The 20,678-nt window shown below is 55.3% G+C and overlaps 8 protein-coding genes across 8 annotated transcripts; 4 read left to right on the forward strand and 4 right to left on the reverse strand.

Annotated features, from left to right (window-relative positions):
* Positions 1–963: 963 nt before the first annotated feature.
* Positions 964–1,818, forward strand: JCM15063_004292 (uncharacterized protein; the record flags this gene model as incomplete). Its single annotated transcript, XM_076681306.1, has 1 exon — positions 964–1,818. The coding sequence occupies one exon, from the start codon at positions 964–966 to the stop codon at positions 1,816–1,818; it is 855 nt and encodes a 284-aa protein (XP_076531548.1).
* Positions 1,819–2,891: 1,073 nt separating this feature from the next.
* On the reverse strand, positions 2,892–5,540 carry JCM15063_004293 (sugar porter family MFS transporter; the record flags this gene model as incomplete). The annotated part of the gene is made up of 16 exons (XM_076681307.1): positions 2,892–3,083; positions 3,156–3,230; positions 3,285–3,293; positions 3,362–3,426; positions 3,499–3,559; positions 3,623–3,684; positions 3,750–3,922; positions 3,993–4,112; positions 4,175–4,301; positions 4,370–4,565; positions 4,639–4,676; positions 4,732–4,933; positions 5,007–5,105; positions 5,174–5,294; positions 5,359–5,390; positions 5,454–5,540. 16 exons carry the CDS (start codon positions 5,538–5,540, stop codon positions 2,892–2,894), a joined length of 1,659 nt encoding a protein of 552 aa, XP_076531549.1.
* Positions 5,541–6,401: 861 nt separating this feature from the next.
* Positions 6,402–8,347, reverse strand: JCM15063_004294 (wax synthase family protein; the record flags this gene model as incomplete). The annotated part of the gene is made up of 3 exons (XM_076681308.1): positions 6,402–6,796; positions 6,865–6,989; positions 7,053–8,347. The coding sequence occupies 3 exons, from the start codon at positions 8,345–8,347 to the stop codon at positions 6,402–6,404; spliced, it is 1,815 nt and encodes a 604-aa protein (XP_076531550.1).
* A 420-nt stretch (positions 8,348–8,767) lies between these two features.
* Positions 8,768–11,320, forward strand: JCM15063_004295 (uncharacterized protein; the record flags this gene model as incomplete). The annotated part of the gene is made up of 8 exons (XM_076681309.1): positions 8,768–8,858; positions 8,967–9,788; positions 9,856–9,970; positions 10,052–10,152; positions 10,213–10,320; positions 10,381–10,559; positions 10,634–10,950; positions 11,056–11,320. The coding sequence occupies 8 exons, from the start codon at positions 8,768–8,770 to the stop codon at positions 11,318–11,320; spliced, it is 1,998 nt and encodes a 665-aa protein (XP_076531551.1).
* An 88-nt stretch (positions 11,321–11,408) lies between these two features.
* Positions 11,409–13,836, reverse strand: DPB2 (DNA polymerase epsilon noncatalytic subunit; the record flags this gene model as incomplete). Its single annotated transcript, XM_076681310.1, has 11 exons — positions 11,409–11,430; positions 11,508–11,653; positions 11,736–11,846; positions 11,915–12,228; positions 12,301–12,523; positions 12,577–12,634; positions 12,697–12,821; positions 12,904–13,038; positions 13,107–13,257; positions 13,332–13,512; positions 13,575–13,836. 11 exons carry the CDS (start codon positions 13,834–13,836, stop codon positions 11,409–11,411), a joined length of 1,728 nt encoding a protein of 575 aa, XP_076531552.1.
* A 372-nt stretch (positions 13,837–14,208) lies between these two features.
* Positions 14,209–15,582, forward strand: JCM15063_004297 (uncharacterized protein; the record flags this gene model as incomplete). The annotated part of the gene is made up of 3 exons (XM_076681311.1): positions 14,209–15,152; positions 15,226–15,322; positions 15,400–15,582. 3 exons carry the CDS (start codon positions 14,209–14,211, stop codon positions 15,580–15,582), a joined length of 1,224 nt encoding a protein of 407 aa, XP_076531553.1.
* A 139-nt stretch (positions 15,583–15,721) lies between these two features.
* Positions 15,722–18,397, reverse strand: JCM15063_004298 (uncharacterized protein; the record flags this gene model as incomplete). The annotated part of the gene is made up of 7 exons (XM_076681312.1): positions 15,722–15,867; positions 15,946–16,029; positions 16,112–16,397; positions 16,465–16,933; positions 17,007–17,700; positions 17,769–18,240; positions 18,317–18,397. The coding sequence occupies 7 exons, from the start codon at positions 18,395–18,397 to the stop codon at positions 15,722–15,724; spliced, it is 2,232 nt and encodes a 743-aa protein (XP_076531554.1).
* Positions 18,398–19,086: 689 nt separating this feature from the next.
* Positions 19,087–20,597, forward strand: ERV29 (the record flags this gene model as incomplete). Its single annotated transcript, XM_076681313.1, has 6 exons — positions 19,087–19,573; positions 19,652–19,671; positions 19,746–19,802; positions 19,861–20,351; positions 20,424–20,446; positions 20,521–20,597. 6 exons carry the CDS (start codon positions 19,087–19,089, stop codon positions 20,595–20,597), a joined length of 1,155 nt encoding a protein of 384 aa, XP_076531555.1.
* Positions 20,598–20,678: the final 81 nt, after the last annotated feature.

Consider the following 20,678-nt stretch of genomic DNA (forward strand, 5'->3'; position numbering starts at 1 on the left):
TCGATTAGAACGCTCGTAAATCTTTGCTGCTTGATTGCCTCAGTCTAGATGCGGCTTCCCGCCCGTTGCCGTCTCCTCCCGCTCTCCATCTTTCGTTCTTTCGGCGTCTCGTCCTTGTTGAATTGATCTTTAGTACCTTTCCTTTATATGCTCGCTTGTCACACTGCAAAGCACACTCTAATTATAGAACACTTCTGTCCCAACAAGTGCAAGGATCCGCCATTTTTTGCGGCTGAATCGTCCTTCCTGCAGCTAGTTGGCTCACTGTCAAGCTCGAACCAGGCCTTGGTGAAGGGCTACAATAGGCGTGGGGAGACAGCACAAGGGTAGGAGGGTTGGCAAGCAAATGTGAATGGATAGCGACTCGAAAGAAGAATGTTATCCAAATTCTGAATTCTGAGAGACCAATATTTGCAAAAAGGATTTGGTGGGGATTCTCCCTGGACTACATCTCACAACACCTCAAAGTCATTAAACACTGCGGCGGCTACGATACCGGTTGCTTTTCATTCTCGAGAGGACCAACGACACCACTTGATCGCATCGCCACAAGCCAACTTCAACATGTCGACCTCCAATTCTCAACAAGCCCTCACTTCCGACGAAACCTTCTCCTGTACCCAAGCGGAGCGGGAGTACTTTGCGAGGCTCGATGAGACGATTACGCCGGAGAAGCTCGCGTTCTACAGGAAAATGAAGGCGCGGGCCCGACAGGATGGACAAAGTGCCGATATGTCCGACGTGGGGCCGTTACAGGATAAGCAAAGGAACAATGCAGTCTTTGTAAAAAAGAAGGAGGAAGATACAGAGATCAAGCAGAAACAGAAGGATTACCGGGAGCGGCATAAAAGGAGGGGGCCCGTCTGGGGGACCACAAGCTCGGAAGAAGAGAATGCTCTGCTCAGGTTTGCCGACACACAAGAATTAAGCATTCCTGAGGTTTGCTACGAGCGTCTCGAAAGGATGCAACCTTTCCCCATCTCGCTCCTACGTAGACACCTCCTCGACTTCACGTACAGAAACCCGGATGACCCGAAAACGAAACGCCTTCACAACACCAAGCTCGTCTACGACCTCGATGACGACTATGCGCTTGCAGCCAGTCTTTCTGACGACTTCCTACCCGCCCTCAGTTTGTTCGTTCAGATGGTGAAGAACATGGCCGACCTCAAGAAAGGTCAATTTACTCCCGACGCGCACACGATGATTGACTACGCCGTCATTCGCGATCAATTTTTCAAGGCGAAAACCTTCGGCGAGCAACTTGATGTCCTCCTCTACGACATCGCCAGGAGGAAACTACTATTCTTCAAGAGGCACGAAGGAGCGGGGGTCAACATTTCCGCTTTTCACCAGCCGACGTTTGACAGAGCGAGCCGGTTGAGGCATGAGATGCAGGTCAACCGCGACAAAACTCCAAACGTCTTTGATTATCTATTGGGCGAGCCGGCACCTCAAACGCAAACCAGAGCGTCGCTCGGTAAACGGTCACGGGAGGCGACGCCAGACGACGTCTATCGACGACGACCACAACCCGGCGACAGCCATCGACGCTATGACACCTACGACAACGGCAATCGAGTGATCCGGGGAGGCCCCGAGCACCGCGGACGTCACGAAAGGGGCAACTCTCAAGGAGGAAGCGGTTCCTATCGGTGTTTCGGATGTGGATCAACGGATCATGGCGCCAGGCAATGCCGAAAAACACACATCGAGTTCGGCAACGGTTTCCTCAGGGCAAGTCGCTTCGTCATCGATTTGCTTTACTGGTACCGGTTCCTGACGAGGTGGGAGAGCTGTCCGTCGGAAATGTCGTGAGAAGAGACCCCTCCGAAGGACGAAAGACGTGAATCCGGCGGAACGACGTTCCGACAGGGAGCTGAGGTTCCGCCGTTCCAGGGACCTGCAGTACAACTCACTGATACTGCGCTCGAGGAGGCAGGAGTGTGGACGAATGCTGATCGTCGTCTTTCTCGTCAACAGGTTGGCGGGAAACGCTATTGCTTTCGATACCAGAGGAGCCTCTGCGACGATAAGAACTGCAAGAACGGGGAGCACGACTGTTCGATCCAAGGATGCCGCGAGAAACACGGTGCGGGCAAGCACTGAAGAAGAAATCGCCCTCCCCGTCCGCTCGGTCCCGCTTCCGTCCCTGTACCCGGCCCCGATCACCGATTTCCCGCTCCGACATTTCTCACTCTCCCTCGCTTTTTCCGTTATCGGTAACCAATACCCCAATCTCTGTTCTTCGGTCGACTTTCTCGACCAGTCTCCCCCTACACCGTACGCTCTCGAGTTTCCGCTGTAAAAGCGACCCGGGCCGCCTACAACCTACGCGTCGATTCTCCGTACCCTCGGATGGGAGAAAGGCCTCGGTTAGGATAAAGTTCCTGCCCGTTTCGGAGCGAAGTGTGTCGAGATTTGACACTGGATGAGCGTCATGATGGCACTCGCCGTGCTCGACGAAGGAAAGAAGATACTCGCCGACGAGAGGTTCGATCGTCTTGATCAAGATTTTGGACTTTCCCTCCCCGACGAAAAGCATCGCGACTTATCGTCGACAATCGCATTCCTCGGTTTCGTCTGGGATCGGGAACGAAAGACCATGAAAGTGTCGTTCAGTAAAGGGAAGAAAGATATCGATCCAGTCGTCGCGATTCGAAAATATCGGAGGTTCCAGCTCGAAGCGCTTGAGCAGGTGACGGGTTACCGGAAAGCTATCGTACACAGGCGAGAGCTCCTCCCTCTCTCGCCGTTGCAGACATGAGAGCGGAGGCCTAAACGTGCAGGATTTGCCATATACATTGATTGCAGTCGGGTCTCATGCTCGTCATCTACTATGAAGCGGTAATATGTACACACGAGGTCTATAAATCTGTGATCAGTGGATATCAGGCAGTGGCTTCCGAGCTTGTCCTCGGCTGTCGGACGGACTCGACGAACTCTTGCTGAGCCGTTGGTTTCTGAGCATTGAAGAGGACTTCCTCCTTGACACCCGCTTGTCGGTCTGCACGCTCGGAGCGTAGAGTCGACATAACTTGTGAATTTGCGCGCCACACGTTCTTGGCGTACCAAAGACGATCCTGAACGAAACGCGTATGCGTCAGTTGGGCCGCTGGCACGCAACTCGGCATTGATCGGGAGAAAGGCCCTACCATTTCTTCTAGGGGAATGTTCTTGGTCTCGGGTAGAAGCAGGACGAGATAGGGGATCGAAACGATCATCATGCTCTGCAATGGGAGTCAGTCAAAATACTTCGGAGAAAACTATCGCGCTGAGCTTACGGCGAAGAACTGGAGGGAGAGAATAGCAAGAGCAAGTCAGCACGGAGTTCTTGAAGATTCGCTGGCCGTAAACGTACAAGGTAGACTCCGTAACCCATTTGCGCGAACATGTTTGGCGTCCAGCGGCTGATGACAAAGTTCCCTGTACATGCCAAGCAAGGCCACTTGTCAGCACAACGTTACGCATAGCCAAAATACGAGGTTGATGACTCACAGAACCAGTTGGACGTCGCAGCTACACACTGGGTGACTTGACGCACAGCACCCGGAAAGACCTGGACAGCTCCGCTTGGAGATCAGCCGGATGTCACTGCGCCACTGCAAAGAGTCGCGCTCACCTCTGAGTTGACAACCCACGGAGTACCGTTCCAAGAGAGTGAGTAGAAAAGAGTCCAGATGTCTGCAGACCAGCATACGTTCAACTCGTGTGAACGAAGGTGTGAACAGACGGATACTGTGACTCACAGAAAAAGGCAATCGCTGCGATTCCGCCCGAATCGAGGTTGCCGCCTGCACGCTCGGCGGGTTTGCCAACAGCGATGTATCCACCGATGATGTACATGCTGAGAGCCCCTCCAACCGATCCAAAGATGAGAAGACCGCGACGTCCGAATTGATCGATGAGGAGGAATGCCCAACTGTCAATCAGTGCACGGAATGTTCAGTTCTCAACAAGCTCCGAGTGCGACAGCACAGACATGAGCTTACATCAGTGAGCAGACCGTCTTCACCACACCAAAGATACCGGTTGTGAGGAGACTCGTGTTGCCACCGGTAAGACCGAGTGACTTGAACACAGTCGGCGAATAATAGTTGATTGCGTTGATTCTGCACGGGCATCGCCGTCAGCACAACCAGGCGCCTGCCTCTACCGAGAAGCTCGAACTCACCCGGTAGCGTTTTGCCACATGAAGAGGGTCGAGGTGATGATCAAGCGCCGCGTGAGGTACCACTTGGTGAAGACTTGGCGGAATGGAGCCCAGAAACCCGTTCCTACCGCCGTTCTATCGTTCTCGACTGCGGAAGGTACTCAAGGAATCAGCACAAGGTTTGAGCAAGTGACCTTCTACGATCCTTCGACTCACCTTGGAGGTCGATATCATTGATCTCCTGAATGAGGTAAGCGTCGTTCCGATCAAGGTTGCGAATGTAGCACAAGTTCTTGATCGCTTCGTCGCGTCTGGATCTCATGACGAGCCATCGAGGCGATTCGGTGATGAAGAAGGGAATACCGAGGAGGAAGAGACCTCCTGGAATCAGCTGTACCCCAAAGGGAATGACCTGAATCGGTACGTTTCAGCTTTGTGAGTTCTCAAGGTTGTGGATGCTACTCGATCAACAGCCAAGTACTCACCCATTGCTTGTGAGACGGTGCGATGTGTTGCGTCACACCTGCGCAGGGAGTTCAGCATGTGCTTATTCGAGGTCAGGGTGGGAAACTGCGTACCATAGTTGATGAAGAAGCCGACGAGACCTCCCACTTGCCATCCGATTTCGTACATACCGACAAGCTGACCTCGAATGGCAGGCGGAGCGATTTCGGAAATGTATAGAGGCGTTAGGTTCGACGCTGTACCGATACCGAATCCGGCGATCACACGTCCCGCGTAGATCGGGGCGAGACCACGCGCTGAATCGGCAGCGAGCATCTTGATCAAATGTAATCGTGAGCTGCGTCAGCGATCCATAACGTGGTGGGCTGAAACGAGAGAGCGAGCTCACGATCCCGGCGCCGAGACAGAATATAATCGAGGCGAGCAGAAGGCCCCATTTACGACCGAGGAGTACACCAGCTGGATAACCAAAGATACTGCCGAAGAACTAGAGCGTTGACCGAGGTGTCAATCAATGGAGGCGTCCCGGCTCGGCGGCAAAGGCATATCACGTACCGCGCCTGCTTGATACGTGGAGACGAGGTTCGAGTCTATGAAAGCGAGCTGCGACTTCGATTTGGTGTCGAGGCCAAATTCGGCTTTGAAGGAGGCCAGGGAGATTGAAGTGCCGAAGAAGCTACGGACGAGAGAAGAGTAAGCGCATCTCCCCGTGCGTCGCATCAGTAGGGTCCTAGACGCACGCCGAATCGTAGCCAATCATAATCGCCGCGATCTATCTCAGTTGCATGGGGCTGTCAGCCGCGAGTCTGCGTGAGAAGGATGTACGGAAACTCACAGCTGCCGTAATCGCGGCGCCATACACCCGAAAATTGTAAATGGCAGGAGGCGTAGGCCTGTCTTCCACTTTCTTCAGACCGACCATGCTAGCGGTACGTGCGAGATTGGGCGATAGAGGTCAAGGAGTCGATATCAGTGGTTTGTCGAAAAAGCACGAAAGGTGCTTCCTATAGGCCGGCTTGAGGTTCGAGGGCTTCGCACGATAGCCCGATAGCTTTTGGTGTGTTGCTGGTGCTATCTGCTGTATACGCTCGCGAGAGAGATACAGGTGGGATGGGGAAACAGCCGAAGAGGATTGGTTAATCGATGAGCAAGCCGGGGTACGGCCCTGTCTGCCCTCTTCTTGAGTGGGGCAAGCAAGACTTTTTTTTGGAGTCCCAAGCTGATGATACAAGCCGCAAGCGCCACACTGCGGTGGGGGCGGAGGCGAAGAACGATGAGATCCTGCTGAGTCAGTCGATTTCGGAAAAAAGTTCAAAGCATCTTCTTTGCCCATTATGATAATTCAGTAATTATAGTGCCCGAGTCCGGCTGTGTGCCTTCGGCTGCCGGCGAGTAGCGCTGGCCGAAGCGCGAGAGCGCTGACGCTGCGCCGGACGGAAAACGCATCATGTATTCACGCGGTAAGCTCCCGGACTTCTTTAGCTTGAGCATAGTATTCTTCCGCAACTATGGTGACGACTGAGTCAGCATATACGACTGTACGCAACAATTTGCGTATCGCAAACATGCCAGAGGAGAGGGACGAGGCTATCCGAAAAAAATGTACCCGCCGAGATCCGTGCGTTTTCTCCGGATCATCCAGGAGACGGCTGTTCCAGCTCTTGCAGTCCACGTAGATGCTGTCGCGGGACGATGAGCCCAGCAAAGTCTCGACAGTCTGTCCGATAAGTATTAATTGCGAAAGTTGCGAATAAATAGAGGTATATGGGCATCTCGAGCGCTGCTATACTCGCATGAAAAGAGGAACGGGAGCTAAGTGAGCTGTCGGAACGACGAAACGCTGCCATCCCCACAACTCGACTGGAGGGACTCCATGTGCGATGCCTAGTGCGAGCCAGCTCCTACCGACCGCCCACGCGCCAATGCCTGCGACCCACATGGTCGTCCAAATCCTTCCCGAGAGACCTCCGATCTGCTTCTTGTTGCCGGACAGATACAGAGTTTCGAGCGCGATCGCCACTGGCTGAGACAGGAAGAAGATCCAGGTGCCGTGTCTTTCTCTGAAGGAGAGCTCGGCCCAAGGTGCCGGGCTGAGTGACGACAGGTTGACTCCAAGAGATGCAGCATACGCGCGACCGGCTGCTGTTGGCTCTGCAGCCCAGCGTGCAGAAGCGAAAGCTGCAGCATGGCAAAGATTAACGAGTCAGCTCTATTCCGCTTGTAGACCAAAATGTAAGCTCATGTACCTTGCACGTGCATCCAGGCTGATAGAATGAAAACCGTATAGACTGCTAAGAAGCGAGCGAGTGTCTTTGGGATTCCGAGTCTGCGCGAGAAGCGCATAACGGGCACAAATCCGAGCGAGGTAAAACTACATATCAAACACCGGTGAGTCACAAGGCTTGCATTAATTGATAAGGGGCTCATCACTTACGGAGATTTGAAGAGAGCATGCCACCGGAAACCCCAGAAAGACGACACTCCACCTTCTCCCATTCTGCCGAACGGTTCGTCGAACAGCGGCGCGTACTCTCTGCTATCGAACGACCATCTCCATTCGATCTTTGGCGCAAATCGGTCGAGTAGGGCGTTACATGCGAGTGAAGTCAGGACGATCCCGATAGCCGCTCCGGAGAACCCAACGAGCATTTGCGCATACAGCGAGACGCCGACGGTGACGTAGGCGACCGTATTTGCCAGGTGGCCTGTTGCCGCAAGAGCCGCATGCGAGGTGGAAAGACCAGGAACCCTTTCGACGAGGAAGGGGACAACGCGGCCATCTCGATGCAGGACTTGGTAGATCATGCAGGCTGTACTGATGACTTGAGAGCGGACAAAGTCCCGTGCTTGCGCTCGCAAGAACACGCCGGCGGGCAGTCGTGGTTGGTGGCGAACGCGATGATGGGAACGATGTCTGGGAGGCGCAGGTCCCCACGCGTATCCCATTCCGCGCATGGCAGAGAGGAAGTGGCAGGCGTCGATCAAGACGCGCATAGGATGCCGCCGCTGCACCTCGGCAATCTCCTTGGCGGCCGCAGAACGGACCTCGATCTTCGAAAGCACTGTAGCTGAAGTGTCATGCAAGCGCGGCGGAACTGCGGCAACGACTGGCTCGAGGGGGGTCGACGGTGGTGATGTTCGCGGCGTCGGTAGCTGGCCGGCAACGAGATTGGCGAGGGATGGCGGAGAGTTCGTGGCCGAACTAGCAGCGGAGGATGAGTTCAGTTCAGGGTTCACGCTGAGCTTGCGTAACCGGGTCTTCAATTTGTCGGCAGAGACTGCGGTCGTCGCGCCTTCGACGGTGACTTCCTTGACCTTGTCGGCTCGTACCTCATCGTGCTCCTGCAGCTCTTTCAACTTGTTGTCCTCATCGAACCCGACCCACGATAGTTTCGTCGCACGATCCTTCTCGTCCATGAGCCCCCATTCGAGTGCCTTGAGAATGAGGTCGGGTCCAAAGATCGAAAGTCTGAAGTTGAACGCGACGGCGAACTCGACAGGGCTGATTCTCCATCGGAACGGGGCGACCGCAACAAAGAGGAGTGTGGGCAGGATGAGAGCGCGCCGGCCCCAAGTTGAGATGCGTGCCGGAATTGAAGGTTGCAGTAGGAGGCAGAAAATGAATAGCGCTGGTGCGTAGGAGAATGCGTAGATCGGTGGGAGGTTGAACGCGAGGTGATCGGCTGCCGGAACCAGCGCCGGCTCGACAGCGTTCATGAGGCTGGTCATGCAGTCGTGGTGCGCGCCCTTCACGATGAGACGAGACTTTCTAGGTACTGGGTCGTGGTCAAAGTGCAAGTAGGCGGTTGACCGAGGTCCGTCCTTCTCCGGATAGCAGCGAGTTGACTACGTCAGCGATTTGGCCCTCGCACTGTTCATTATGGTTCGGATCGCTGAGCTAGCATACGGCTGGAGCGCTGGACATCTGCAGCGCACTAGCGGAGTGCTCAGGACAGCAACTGACCGTATGATCTCATAGCCGACGACAGAATCCAAGCTAGACGCTGTTGGCTCTCCTTCCTTGCTTCTGCACCTCCTCTTCGTCGACGATTACCTCAAGGCTGCTGGCACATCACTCACACTATACCCTGACTGATCTGCAGATATTGTGCGTGCGAAAGAGCCGTGAACTTGGATTGCGAGTGCTCGATGGTTGCGATGGGTGAAGTAGGTCAGCTCGAGTCGCGGGTCCAGTCGATTGATCCTGCAATCAAGCTGTCAGTTGCCATTGCTGCCAAAGGTGAGTGTCCACGAGGCTGACCTCTTAGTCTCGCCCGTATAATCGAGAGCACTGGGCCGCCAACCTCCCAACCGGAGTGTGAGCTGACCACGGTAGCTCTCTGTACAGTCTCGACTCTACATGCTCTCAAAGGACGTTACACCCAACCTCTCGCCATCGAAGATCTGTCATCTGAGCCGTCGGCCCCACCAACTGCTCAAGCGGCCGATTCTCCTTCCCCTCAGCCAGCAAAGGACATCCTCGCAGCGCAACAGCAACTCGACGCGGAGCAAGAGCGAACGAAAGCGTTGATGAGAGACACAATTGCGCAAGCCACGCATTGGCTTGTATCAGTCTGTCGCCATTTCGAGATTGAGCTTGGTTCCCTTCCCGACAATCCCGACATCGACCTGAAGATGCCGCAGGCACTCGATTCACCGGCTGACTCGGAAACCGACGACATGAACCGGAGGAAAACACGGGACAAGCTCGAATTCGACATTGTGTGGGAGTTGTGCCTCGTTTCTCTTGGACTCGTTGGAAGCGCCTCGCCCGGTCCAGAGCCTCCAATACAGGCACAGAGCACATCGAAGTCTGGAGGCTTCTTCAGCAAAGGCGCGTCTCGCTCGACGCCAGAATCGGGCGCCGAGAAAGGCGCACCAGCTCCCCTCGACTATTCCGCGCTCTCGCGCTCGCTTGTCGTCCGTGCGGCCGAGTTCTTCGGAATCGAGGAAAAGACCGTGTTCGACGTCGAGCGAGCTATCGCCCAGTTTCTCTTCTTCCAGCTCCAAGCACAGAGCGACGGGGACAAACCTGCAGACGGCACCTTGCAGTGGGACGAGGCTGCGAGCACCTACCGAACACAGCAGGCAAAGCGAGGCAACACTCTCAAATGGGCTGCGACGGGCGCAGGGTTCGTCTTGGGTGGAGTGGCAATCGGGCTGACGGGAGGTACGCCGCGATTTCTCTCGCTGCAGGCTGCTTGAATTCCTCTGACGGCTCGCTATCTATCATCCAGGTCTAGCCGCGCCTGCTTTAGCGCCTGTCCTTGCAGGGTCATTAGGCATCGCAGCATTCGGGGGTGCCAGTGGAGCTGTGCTCATCGGCACTCTTCTTGGACTCGGAGGAGATAAGTGATCCCCGCTCCAACACTGACGTTGCTGTTTGATCTGATCTCGTATTCCTCCATCTTCACGCGGTCTTGCTGGCTACAGAACCCATCGCCGGATGAAAGGTCTCGAGAACGTGTCGTTCGTACCCGTTCAAGATGAACACAGTCGCGACTTGCCACAGATTCCGAGTCTCACAGCTACGAGTGTGTTGATTCCAATTTTGCCAAGTCGTCTCCGAGTGCTGAACAGCGGTCCTTGCGCAGTTGTCGCTTCGGGTTTCTTATTGGACCTGGCAGAGAGCTCTGAAGCGTGGGTATCCACTTACAGCACTGAGCATGGAGATACGTACGCACTCAAAGCTGATCCGATCAGTGAGTCTTGTCATTCGGCTTCTGATGTGACGAGCTAGGCTGACGCTGTGTGCGGTTCAGCCTTTCTCGAAGGCGGCAAGGCGCTCGATAATTTCGTCAAGAACAAGCTGATTTCGATGGGCGGAGTCGAGTTGATCAAGCGGACAGCGCTCGCAGCCGTCTACGCGGGTGTGGCACTTCCACTCGCCATTTTCAACAGTACCTCTCTCGCCCTCGACTCTGAATTTTCACGTTGCAAGGTTCAGAGCGCAACTTCTTTCTCATCTGCTTTCGGTTCGTTGGACTGACAGCTATTCATCTCTGAATGCTACAGGACAAGGCAAAGAAGGCGGGGATCCTCCTGGCCGAGATCCTCGAGAAAGAGGTTCATGGCAAAAGGCCTGCTGTTCTCGTCGGGTACGGTCCAGGAGCATCTCTCATCTTCTCCTGCCTGCAAGAGTTGCATCGACGAGAGCTCGGACACCTCGTATACTCTGCAACCCTCATTTCGTTACCCGAAGCACCTTCGGCGGTAGCTTGGGCCAATGCGAGGAGTGTGATCGCCCACGAGCTCGTCAACGTCTATTCAAAGAACGATTGGGTGTTGGCGGTTGCAGCGAGGCTGTTTACACTCTCGAGCAAGATAGCCGGGTGAGGGAACACACTTCTCTCTCTGTCTTACCCCTCGAAAGTAAGGCGTCTTGAGCACTAACCGTCACCTTTCTCTGGCTTTCTTTCTCAATTTACGGCTCGTAGTCTCGGACCGATCAATATCGATGGACTCACGAACGTCGATGTCAGCGATCTTGTACAAGGACACCTCGAGATTCGGCGCAAACTTCCTCAGATTCTCGCTCGAGTCAGGGAACGCAAGGATCCTAAGGCACAAAGTCCTGAAACTGCACAACCGCCACTCAAAGACGAAGTCGAGGGCATCGAACGAGGCCTGCAAGCTGTGACCACCGCCGAGGTTCGAGACACGGCCAGCGCAAAGACGAGCTCTCCTGAACTAGCAAAGTAGACCTCGATCGAGTGTTGTGACGCAGCACGCCCCCATAGACAAGCAGTAACACTCCGCAGATAGATCGTTACCGAAATGCATATAAATTTCAAAAGTCGTCCGGGAGCTCACTACACTCGGCAACCATGCAGTGTCAGCGATCTCGCAGCGAAGCGACCATGGAACAGTGAGGGATCTGGAAGCTCACCTTTCTTCCATCCGCTCTTTGACCTCGGCCATGTGCGGATGGTAAGTACTCCACGAGAATTTTCTCCTCATGAAGCTGCCGGGATTGAACACGAGGCAGTGTTCGTAGACGAGTTTGTACGGATCGAACGAGTCGGCCAGAACGAGCTAGAAAATAATCATGAGAGGAGGAAGAGTGAGCTTGGCCTCTCCGTACGCTATGGTCGTAGCCAATCGAAGAATCACGAACCGTAGTAGGCATCGGATACAAGCGCAGAGCGTGATCGAAATTCCATAGAACGGGTCGCACCGGCATCGGCAAAGGCGTCAGGTGCGCTTGATCAAGAATCGTTTGCACGAGCTGCGAGATGCAGGAGAATGAATTATCAGAGCCTTCTCCAGGTGGTAACGAAGGAGTGCGTGTCGTACCGCTTTTTTGAGATCGCCCTTCTTGACCCCCTCTTCACCGACAAAGTGAACCGCGTTCCTCATCATTCTCGCCATCAAGTCGTCCCGGAAGATGACGATCTCTTGACTGAACCATCGCACTCGGCACGGGTTCGTTCCAAGCACGACATTCGGAACCTTGGCTAGGAGGGGCTTGAGCAACGTTTCCGGAAGCGGGGCCCGTGGCAAGACAGCGGCAGACCAAGGGTCGGTAGGTCCGGGTACCAGGAGGAACTGCGAGTGTGTTGTCAGAGCCGTGAAGGATGTGAGCAGAGTTGACAGCTGAGCAAACAATTCTGACATCCCGACGAAAGACTTGTCAGAAGATCGAACTGCGGAGAATCGCCACGAAAAGAGAATCAGCACACCTGTGTACTCGCGGATATTCTCGCCATCTGCGAGCCATGGGCGACTCCTGAAATTGCCGCAGAGTACAAACAGTTTCGGGATCTCGCTCTCGTCCATCTCGTCGTACACGCCGAGTACGTTTCGCAAAGCCGTGACGATTTTTGGGTTGTCGAGATGCAGATCGGACAGGAGGATGAACGATGTTGCGTGTGTCGGGGATTGCTCGGCTTGAATCAGATCCGCCTAGAACAGCACAGTCAGCAGGCTGATTAGGACAGTCAAGAGTGTCGACCCACCTCTTCTGTTACAGAGAGAGCTCCGACGCCCAAGAGATCATGGTGACCATGCATCTTCCTGGATATGCAACTCGGATCATCAGTAATTCGTTTGGCGGATCTGGTTCGCTACAATCTCACATGGCCTCGTCACGTCTCTCACTCGGTGGGTGTCCCATCTCTGCAACTTTGAGGACTGAATCATGTGTGTAGTCACCGTCGACCAAGACGAAAGAACCCTCGGTAAACAGTCCAGATTCCGGCGTCTGTTGGTGTCGATAGAGGTCAGGTCTGCAGACCGGTTGAGAGGGTCTCCGTCTGAGAGGGTATACTCTGGTCGCAACGCACAGCTTCGCTCAGATCGAGTTTGACCTTGTCGTCGAGGTCTTCGAGGTAGAACTCTCCGTCTTCCATCCGGGTTAGCAATCCAAAGATGAGGAAATGGCCTCCTTGCCGTCCGAGCAAGTTCTTGATGGTAGTAAGCTGCAGCGATGCGATGGTTTCAGCGAGCTCTCATATCTACAGGACGGGCAAGTCGAGTCTGAGCCGACCTTCATGTAGTCTTGCCGTTCGGGTCCGACCACTGTCGGAGCCGAGAAGTGCTCGTTTCGCAAGATGACTTGCTTGATAATGTTGAACCGGTCCCTCAAGTACTGAGCTTTCGACAAAGGCCCTGGCGCTAGGGTAGGTGCTGTCGAAGATCTGGTCGAGCCGGCAAGCAAACCGGGGGTCAGGATGTAGGTGCAGGACAGATAAGCCAGAGTGGATGGTCTCACTTTTCGAAACCACCCCGACTGTCGTCCCACCGCCACAAGGGCATGTCGAAAGCGTTGATGATCTTGAGATAATTTGAAGGGTCGAGGTCGTCGGCGGTGCCGTCTTCGGGTTGGTCTGCCGAAACGCGCAGCTTCTCGTACGTCTCTTCGAGCAGGTCGACCGTGATCTTGCTCGGTCCATCTGTGCGATTGCCCCGAACTCAGTCAGAGTCTCTCTAGGTGGAGACTAGAGGAGCGGAGTACCGAGTCCACTGCCACTTCCGACGACGCCTCGAACGAGATGTTCGAACGTGTCGGTGATCTCGTTGTCGTCCTGGATGTCAAAGTGCTCGATGAAGCGTTCGAGCCAGTCTATGCACCCAGGTGCGAGTTGGAGGCCGTACTTGACGAGGAAGATCTTGCGCGCGAGTGCAGCCGGCGAGACGCGTTGAGTGTCGGCTGCGACGCGTTTCGAGGGCCGTCCCGCGGCAGAGAGAGCGCTGCTCGACCGTTGAAAGGTGCTCATGGTCGAACGACGCGGTAGGTGCAAGTGTCGTTGAACGAACGATGCGCAAGTCGCGTCTTGGAAGCGATGCTGAACGAGGAGCGGTGTAACGGAGCGTGCCTCGGCTGAGAGCGAGAGAGCCGATGTCTAGCGTCTAGCTGAGCGAATGAACCAGCGAGGGATGATTATAGGGACGATTGAGCAAGTGTCGGTGCACTCGCTTCCACTTCGGTTCATCTCCTCACTCGTGTGCGAGCGCTTTCTGTTCAGATCGACAGTCCCGTCTGACTGTACAACTCGTCTCACGCACGGCACTTTCGTCTGATCTCGCCCACGGGTCACCTCGAGTTCGCTCGTCATCACTCGCTTTCGCACTCGCGCTCTCGCACAGCCATGTACGGTCACTCTGCCCGCTCGCCTCCTCCCTTGCAGCACCCGAGACCCCAACATCCTCCACGACAGATCCCTTCGACCTCTCCGCCTCCCGAGAGCTGGAACCAGTCCGAGTACCAGCGGTTCGCGTCTCCTCCCGTCGCAACCCCGCCCTACCTCCAGCAGCAACCGCCCTCCCATGCGACCACCTCGCAGCTACCTGCGTTCGGCTACCCGAGGCAACAGCAGCGCGCTCCCAACAACCCGGACGCCTATCAGCCTCAGCAACCTCACCGCCCATACGCGAACAACCAGAACCAGCCATGGATGAACGATCCCACTCCACCGGCGTCTGACTACTACCATCCGTCTCCGCAACCAGCGGGACCCTCGAACGGACCCACCAGACGGCAACCACAGAACGGGCTCGCTGGATTCGGACAGTCGATGGGCATGGGATCCATGATGAACGACGCCACGGCCCAGATGGGCATGCAGTTTGGATCTCACGCCCTCTCGGCCGGTCAGGCCTACCTCGACAAGAACTTTACCCGCCTCCTCCCCCTCGCCCACCTCAAGCACAGCTTCAACGTCTCGAACGGCTACGTCGTCAACAAGTTGCGCCTCTTGGTGTGGCCATGGAGGCATCGACCGTGGAGTCGTGGGGTCGTGCGCAGCGAGACGACCGGCGTCGCCGAAGGCTGGAAGCCGCCGAGAGAGGACATCAACTGCCCAGATCTCTACATCCCAGTCATGGCCCTCGTGACGTACGTCTTGATCTCGGCCGTCACCGCTGGCAAGGCCGGCACGTTTGACCCCGCCATGCTGGGTCAAACTGCATCGAAAGCATTTGGCCTGCTCCTGCTCGAGTTTGTCTGTATCAAACTCGGTTGCTACCTGCTCGGCATTGGAGAAGAAGGAACCATGGTCGACCTCCTGTCCTATGAAGGCTACAAATTTGTCGGGTACGGCCGAATGCGTTTCTCTTGGCCTTCGAAGGATGCGCTGACCTGACTTTGTTTCGGATCCTTGCATCAGGGTCATCATTACGTTGCTCGCAGGCCTGCTTGGCCTCCGGGGCTGGTCGTATTGGGCCGTGTTTGCCTATGTCGTGCTAGCCAACTTTTTCTTCCAAGTGAGTCCCGCTTGCAACCACCTCTCTGCGATCCGGACTTGGTACAGGCCGCTCACATGGCTTCCCCTCTTTCCCAGCTGAGATCGTTGCGTCACTTGATCCTGCCGGATCCCTCGGCATCTCCCTTGGATCATTCTGCTTCGTCATCGACGATCCATGCGACGACTCCTTCTCATGGTCAACGCGCGCGGAGGATCCAATTCTTGTTTGTGATTGCGGCCGCTCAAGCTGGATCAATGGGATTCTTGATCAACGTCTAACAGTTCCCAAACATCTACACACCTCACAAGGGATCCAAAGGGGGACAATGCAATTTTTAAAAAACCATGATCCACTCCTCATCCTCATTGTCGTCGAAACAACCAGGAGAGAAGAGATCACGTCTAGATCTAATGGTGGCTACATCACCAAGCATTTCCTGTCTGGAATGCCCATTTCCTCTAGTTCTTCCCGAGCCGCTTCCTTGCTGTTGCTCTTCTCCTTTTGCTTGACCTCGTGTGGGAACCACCTCAGCAGGAATTTTTGCAGTTCAAGGTCCAAATTCGCTGTAGGGAGTCCAACCGACGCGTGAGCTTGCAAATCTCGTTGGAATTGGACACAAGGAAATCTTCGAAGTGACATACTGGCATTCGCGCGCAGGACCACCGCACTGCGACATTGAGGACAATTGTCCTGTCCTCGTTTTTGCATCTTGACGAGACAGCGCACTGCCGGGGCGTGTCAAGCCGGTAAAATCAGGTCTTCTTGCTCGGTTCAACAGAAAAGAAAGGTCTCTCTACGATGACTTACCGCAAAACTTGTGGCCGCAACCGAGTCGAATCGGTTTGAAAGCGACATCGCCACAGATGCTACATTCGTAGTCTTCGAGCTGAGGGATGATTGGCAACAAGGTCGACGTGAACGTCGACAACAGGATGTGGGGTAACGAAGGGAAGCCGGGTAGGGTCAGGACCCGTCGTTCGGGTGAACCATTCGGAGACACGACGAGCTCGGAGGACAAGTTTGTCGCGGCGGCAATGAATTTCGGGAAACCGAGCGACGCCGTCAACGCGGTACGTTTGTCGTGTTTTTTGAGCTGCAGAATCCCCCTTATCAGCGCTCAAACGTCAACCCCCGCCGAGCTCTCGTGAGAAGGAACGTACAATCTTCCTGGCCGCTTCTTCGTTCGCGACTTGAAACTTTTTGAGATCCAACAGCTCGACGTTGAGTGCGACAAACTTTTCGAGCGCGACACGACTCTCCTTGTTTCGCATCCTCTTGGCCAATTTCCGTTTCGCGACCTGCTCGACGAACCAGTCCAACTTCTTCTCGACCTCTTCGACGCTTCGTTCACCACGGTCTCGTTCCCGATCAGACTCGAAGATCGCCGCTTCGACCCAAAGTGAGAAAATTTCTCGCCAGATGTACAGGTCGGATTTCGGTCGATCGGGGGACGACACTTTGGAAACTTCTCGAGCCAGGAGTGAGACGGCTTCGCTGAATTGACGTTTCTGCGCCAACTGGAGAGTTGCAAGCGAGTTGAGCGCCGAGGCGAGCAATGTGAGGAACTCGGAATCGCTGTTGAGGGGAATGTAAACCTCTTTGCGATGTTGACGAGGTCGGCGTCGTCGCCTACGAGGTTTGTAGCGCCATCAGCTCTGCAGAATTATGCTCGCGATAGAAAAGATTGAGAATCGCTACTGACCTGGTCCGTTTGATAGCGCCTTCATCGTCGGCCTGATCAGCTTCTTCCGCCTGACCCTCTTGCTTCTCCCGCCGCTTCTTGTCTTTAATGCTCTCTGTCCCATCGTGCTCGTCAATCACCTGACTTCGAAGCGTCGCATCGCTCGAGCTCCTTGGTCTGGCAGCTTGTGCTGGTTGTACCGGGTCCTCTGGTCTGGCGCCGTCCACGTCTCTGGCGGTTCCAAAGTTCGTGTCTACTTCCACGATCCCGTTCGCATCTTCTTCGTCGCTGTGCCTTCCAACGCCGTACATACGCCGGAGAAGCCCGTTTGCTCGAGGCCCGGCGCCCTCGAATTCGATCTCTTCGTTCTCGCCAGGAGTCGAATTCGTCTCTTCAGTCGCATCACCACTTTCGCCTTTCCTGGCTTTCTCCGCCTCGGAAGAGGAATCGGCGAGTTCGACGATCCTCGATTCCTCCTGCTTTGACTGCTCGTCTTCTGCCAAACGTCTGTGTCTTCTTTGCGCGGGTGAGGGGGGTCCGACATGTCGTGCAAAGAGAAACCGTGAGGGCGAAGATGGTTCTTCAGGATCCGAAGTCGATGACGAAATAGCTCCAATCCTCGCGGCCGTTTCGTCGTCAGAAGCGGAGGAGTATGAAGAGGACGAAGCGGAGGAGAACACGAGGTGGATCCGCGGTTCGGGTGCCTCGGAAGTGCCTGAGAGAAGATGGCGACTTCTGTTAGTTGCAATGGGGATGCCAGACGGAATAACGGAAACCACGAACCCGCTAGCTCGTATGTAGCTCTGACTCGTCTCTTGGTCACATCTTTGCGCTTGCCTTTGCGCCGTGTGTTGTCCTGAGCTGCGCTCGTTCCGTCGGTCTCGGAGTCTTGCTGCACGAGCACGACTCCCTCTCCCGTTGTGATGTCTTCGCTATCATCCGCGACTTCTTCAATCCTTGTCTCCGCAGTGCTTTGCTTCTCATCGTTGTCGGCAGGGGTTGATGAACTGGCAACAGCTCGTTCCGAGGCGGTCGCCTCGTACCGGGAGACGAGGCTCCTGCGGATGGTCGAATCGGATTCTCGTCGTCGCAGTGAAGGTGGTGGGGGCGAAGAGGCGCTCGAGGGCAGAGGGACAGTCGAGCCAGGTGGGGAGTTTCGTTGCTTTGCAGAGTCCTGCAGCAGCTCCTTGAGCACCTCCGACGTCAAACCTAGATCTTCGAGTTCCGACGCGACGCGATTGATGACCTTTTTGAGCTGAACCGCGCAAGTGCACCCTGGGTCAGTCGAGCAAGCACGTGGGGGGACTCGGGCAGCGTGAAAGCAGACGAACTTTTCTGTACTCGATGGCTTGCTGCCGCCATTCCTCCGGCACTTGTTCGAGGGACTCGAGGTATGTCTTGCCGAACTTCATGCTGAGACGAGAGACGAGGCAAGAGACGGAACAAAGGCCGCTATCTTTGAGGATACCCTGCTGCGCAGTTCGGCTGACACCGCTGAGGGCTTTCGGCTCCTGTTGACAGTCCTTTCGATTGTGAGTTGCGTATTTGCAGAGCAGCCGAGGAGACGTATTGGACAACACTCCTCGCTCTCGAGACTGGAACGTTCCGCATCTCGCAAAATTTTGCGGAGTCCCGCCGACAGCCGCGAACTGCTTGCGTCTAGACCTCATGTACAGCGCGACTGCATTTACTGTAATGTTGTTCCGTGATACGTACAGCTGGTCGATTTGTACATATCGAGAGTGCAGGTCCAATCGAAGTTAATTCTACCTCCGCGGAGAGCCGGACTTTGTTTTCTTCTCTGCAAACGACTGTCGGGGGTGTCTACGGCCTTCATAACAGATAAAACTTGATGAGCTGTTATTATTGTGGAAGAGAGCGAGCACAACAGGGGGCTTGCGTGACGTGGACCAGATGACCTCCGTAGTTGTCGAAAGTCGTTCGAGATACCCCTCCCAATCTTCTGAAACGAGACGCGGCGGCCCGGCAGACAACACGCCTTACGCTACCCGCGCTCCTGCAATCCGCTTACCATCACACCGACTGTTCCGCTTGACGTAGCCGCCCTCCATTGCCCCATCTCGTTCGAACCCGGATCCGAATGTCTTCGCCGTTCACAACGCATTCGCGCGCCCAATCCATCTCCGGCCAGCCTACAGATGCCCAGAGTGGTAGCAGGCGCCCCTCAGCTTACCAGCAGTCGCATTTGAGGCGTGGCAGTGCGATTCCGGCTCACCTCCTCAACGATCTCGCGAACGCGTCCAACTCGGGCCCAAACCCTCTCGGCCCGTACGGCAACCCGGGCTCGTCAGCCTACGGATCTTCCGGATCCGCTACGCCGCCTGGGGGGCGCCGTGCATCAGGTGGACACGCACGGAGGGGCTCAGTGATCGACATTGCGGCAGACATGCTCGCTGGACAGGCGGGAGTTGAATCGCTCGAGAAAGCGAGGAAAGTGACGGACAAGGTTGAAGATACGCTCGAACAATGGGTCAAGCCCGTCAGGCCGTGGCTTCCTGGGATGGGCAGGTTCCTCATCGTCGTCACTTTCCTCGAGGATGCTCTCCGCATTTTGACCCAATTGAGCGGTACGTGTCTTGCCCTTGCGGGTCAGAGTCGTTGCTGAGAGCTCTCGGCTGATTCGCTATCTTGCATTCGTCATGCAGACCAGAACTACTATTTACAAGCGAGTCTGCCCCTAAAGATCAAATAGACTACCTCGAGCGCTAACGGAGACTGTCCTCCTGATTCTGTCAACAGAAACACCGTGGATTCCCCTGGGGCATCTCGCATATGTTTTTGTACACCAACGTCCTCGTGCGCTGCTCTCGCTCTCTCTGGACCGGGATCAGCACAATCTAATACCCTGTCGTAGGTCATGCTCACGTGCTCGGTCCTCATTATCGCCAAGAGGTATCCTTTCTACGCTACCATCGGTCTGTTCGGAGTTGTTATCGCCCAAGGATTTGGCTACGGTCTCATCTTCGACTTGACCTTCTTCCTCCGCAACCTTTCCGTTATCGGCGGCTTGCTCATGGCGCTTTCGGACGCACTTTCGGGTAAGAAATCAAGCTTGGTGGGCGTGCCGACAATGGGCATCAACGATCAAGACCGCAAGAAATACTTCCAGCTGTTCGGACGAGTTCTGCTCGTCTTCCTCTTCTTGGGATTCGTATTCAACGGTCAAACAGGCTGGGCGAAAGGAGTAGTCAGCGTGAGCGGATTGGTCGCGTGCTTGTTCGTCGCGCTGGGCTACAAAGCGAAACAGAGCGCGCTGTTCCTGGTGGTCGTGCTCGGTACCTTCAACTTCACGGTCAACGCGTGGTGGCGAGTCCACAAGGCTCACCCTCAGCGAGACTTCCTCAAGTGAGTTCCATCTCCTTCCTGAGCCTTGTAAAGCCGGAACTGCATGCTCACTCCAAATCTGGGACTGGATAGATACGATTTCTTCCAAACTCTCTGTGCGTGTCTTGACTATCGGCGAGTGATAGGCCCGAGCGCTTGACTGATATTTCTCTTCCGTCCCGTCAAACAGCCATTGTCGGGGGTCTGCTGCTGCTCGTCAATCTCGGCGCAGGTGACTTCGCTATCGAGCAAAAGAAGCGCATGTAGAATCGCAACGGCAAGCGAAGACGCTAGCAAACATACCTCAAAACCAGTCACATGCCCCCTTCTTCGTACATGGTCCTTCCC

Source organism: Sporobolomyces koalae, assembly GCF_050403365.1.
Source record: "Sporobolomyces koalae JCM15063 DNA, S_koalae_JCM15063T_v1_ctg64, whole genome shotgun sequence".
Taxonomy (NCBI): Eukaryota; Fungi; Basidiomycota; class Microbotryomycetes; order Sporidiobolales; family Sporidiobolaceae; genus Sporobolomyces; species Sporobolomyces koalae.